The 2232-nt window shown below is 40.4% G+C and overlaps 1 protein-coding gene across 1 annotated transcript in view; it reads right to left on the bottom strand.

Moving 5' to 3' along the window:
* Positions 1 to 867: 867 nt before the first annotated feature.
* Positions 868 to 2232, bottom strand: part of LOC100747799 (protein hairy) — a 6260-nt gene continuing 4895 nt past the window's right edge. Inside the window, exon 4 of the mRNA XM_003486744.3 lies at positions 868 to 2232. This exon is cut by the window's right edge and continues 11 nt beyond it. Coding sequence (XP_003486792.1) covers positions 1814 to 2232 — 419 coding nt within the window. The 3' untranslated portion in view covers positions 868 to 1813.

Here is a 2232-nt window from a genome sequence, read left to right as displayed (position 1 = left end):
AGACAATGGCGCGAGAGCCGAGACGCCGTCGGGTTCATCAATGTGTCATCGGTCTTTTCAAGTGCATAGTTTCGTAGAAAGGACCTACGTGACCCTGGCCACAAGCGTCTGCAGAACACGTGTGCGGTGGGCCTGGCAAAAGACAATGGAATGCTACAACGGCCAGTGAGAGTCGGGAAGCAGCGTGCGAGTCGAGAAGCAGCGTGCGAGCGGAGAAGCAGAGCTTGCGAGTGGCGTTACCGAGAGAGTGTTGATTGCGTTTTGCGAGAGTCGAGTCGTATTCTAATCATCTAGTTGTGCTGCTTTCTGTACGTTTGGCGTGAATAGTTCAGGTTGAACAACAATCGTCTTTTCTATCTTCCATTCCTTTGTACACACTTATATTATATCACGATATTACATTAATATTAATCAGAAATAAAAGCTTTTGAATAAAAGTGTAACATTTTTCTTCAATTCTGAGTTGTATGCCTCAGTTCATCTTATAAGGGATTATTCTGAATTTTTTATTAATCGATATTCCAATAATAATCGAGATTCTACTATATTTCTAAAACTACAATTTCCAGAATTACCGGATTAGTAAGTGTCCGAAATTCGTATTGTTTTTTATGAAAATTGAATAAATATACAAAAAAGATTTATTTCCGACGATTCGAATGTTATTTTGTAAAATATAAGAGGGTAAAAGGTGATTTTTAAAAATATATTCTCGTTTGACTAGCAGAATTTTTCACGTAACTTTATAGATTTATATTGAAGTCATTATCAATTTCTTTCGTCTGCGGGATTCTGGAACGCAGAATTCACATAAGCCTTTTCTAAAGGTCACACTTAAATTTCAGAGGATAATCACGAAAAGGTTAATGACTTGTCAGTATGCATATTTATATTGACCGATGTCTAAGTACATTGAATAAGGATTTTTGAATCTCAACATAGCAATTACAGAAGTATATTTAGATGAAAACTGTGATTCATCTAGAACGTGAACTGACGTCTCTTCACTATTTACTCACGATACACAGATTCATTCCCATTCGTTTCATTCTCTCTACGTTGTCTCGTACGCATATACACCTAGTTAACATCAAAATAAATCTATATCTGGCATTAGTTATAATTCCAATCGGGGTTTATGTACACGACGGCGGAATAAAAGTACTATGCGCGAAACCCTTTTTCGTTACTCGGATTCTATAACGTATTAGATCTTTCTCATATACATGTATACATATATACTGTTAGTTTTGAATGTTTCGAACAGATAATGCTTGTCGAATCCTCGTAATACGCAGATTTTGCACAATGTCTTTTCCTTCTTCCCTGATTAGCGCTTCTCTTCAATTAGGCACTCCTTGCACTAAACGAACGAATAACGATCGTGTCGTAACAAACCACTACGTAATAATTCGTACATCTAAATAGCAAGTGTACATCAGTTTTGTTAGGACACTGACACTGTAAATAATTACTATGCGCCAATTAACTTGCCAATCGTCCCTCTATCGATTATAGTGCGCACTAATCGCAAGAATCGGGCTAGTCATTAACGCTTTTATTATCCTTCTCAAACTTTATTCCACACCTTATCGCAGTATCTTAAACGACGACGAGGTTCAAACACAGATTCGCTCCACTTTTATAGAATTCCGAAAATACAATACGTGCATCGTGTCTTGTCGTACACGTAGAAAATGATTTTTCAAAAGTGACTCTTTTCTCATTGTTCCATCGTCCAACAACGATACTATACAATGTACACAATAGCACATTTTCGTAGATCCGCATCCACAAAGGCGTGAATAAGAATCTACCAAGGCCTCCACATTCCTTCTTCGTCTTTTGCAGGTTGTTGCGGTTGTTGAAGAGGAGAAGGCGAACGAATCCCCGTGACGAACTCGCCACTCGCGTGGCTGGACGGCCTGTCTTCCGAGTGCGGCGGGATCGCTCCTTCCGTGGTTAAACGACCTATAAGCTGTTGTTGCTGTTGTTGCTGCTGCTGCTGGAGGTGGTGCTCGACGTTAGCGACGGCTGGTAATGAAGCTCTCGTGTTAGATTTTGGTTTCTTGGAGGTAGTTGTAAAGTCAAGCGGTTGTTCCGGCTGTTCGAGTCGCGGACTCTTACTTGGTTTGGAACCAATGGCTGAGATGGCATTGGTAGCAAAGGTAGAAACGGGGGCGGAAGCGGAAATGGAAGCGGAAACAGAAGCGTTGCCGGATGTAGCGGCAG

This window comes from Bombus impatiens, unplaced genomic scaffold (assembly GCF_000188095.3).
Source record: "Bombus impatiens unplaced genomic scaffold, BIMP_2.2 scf_0132, whole genome shotgun sequence".
NCBI classification, from domain to species: Eukaryota; Metazoa; Arthropoda; class Insecta; order Hymenoptera; family Apidae; genus Bombus; species Bombus impatiens.
This window is presented reverse-complemented; position numbering and strand designations above follow the sequence as displayed.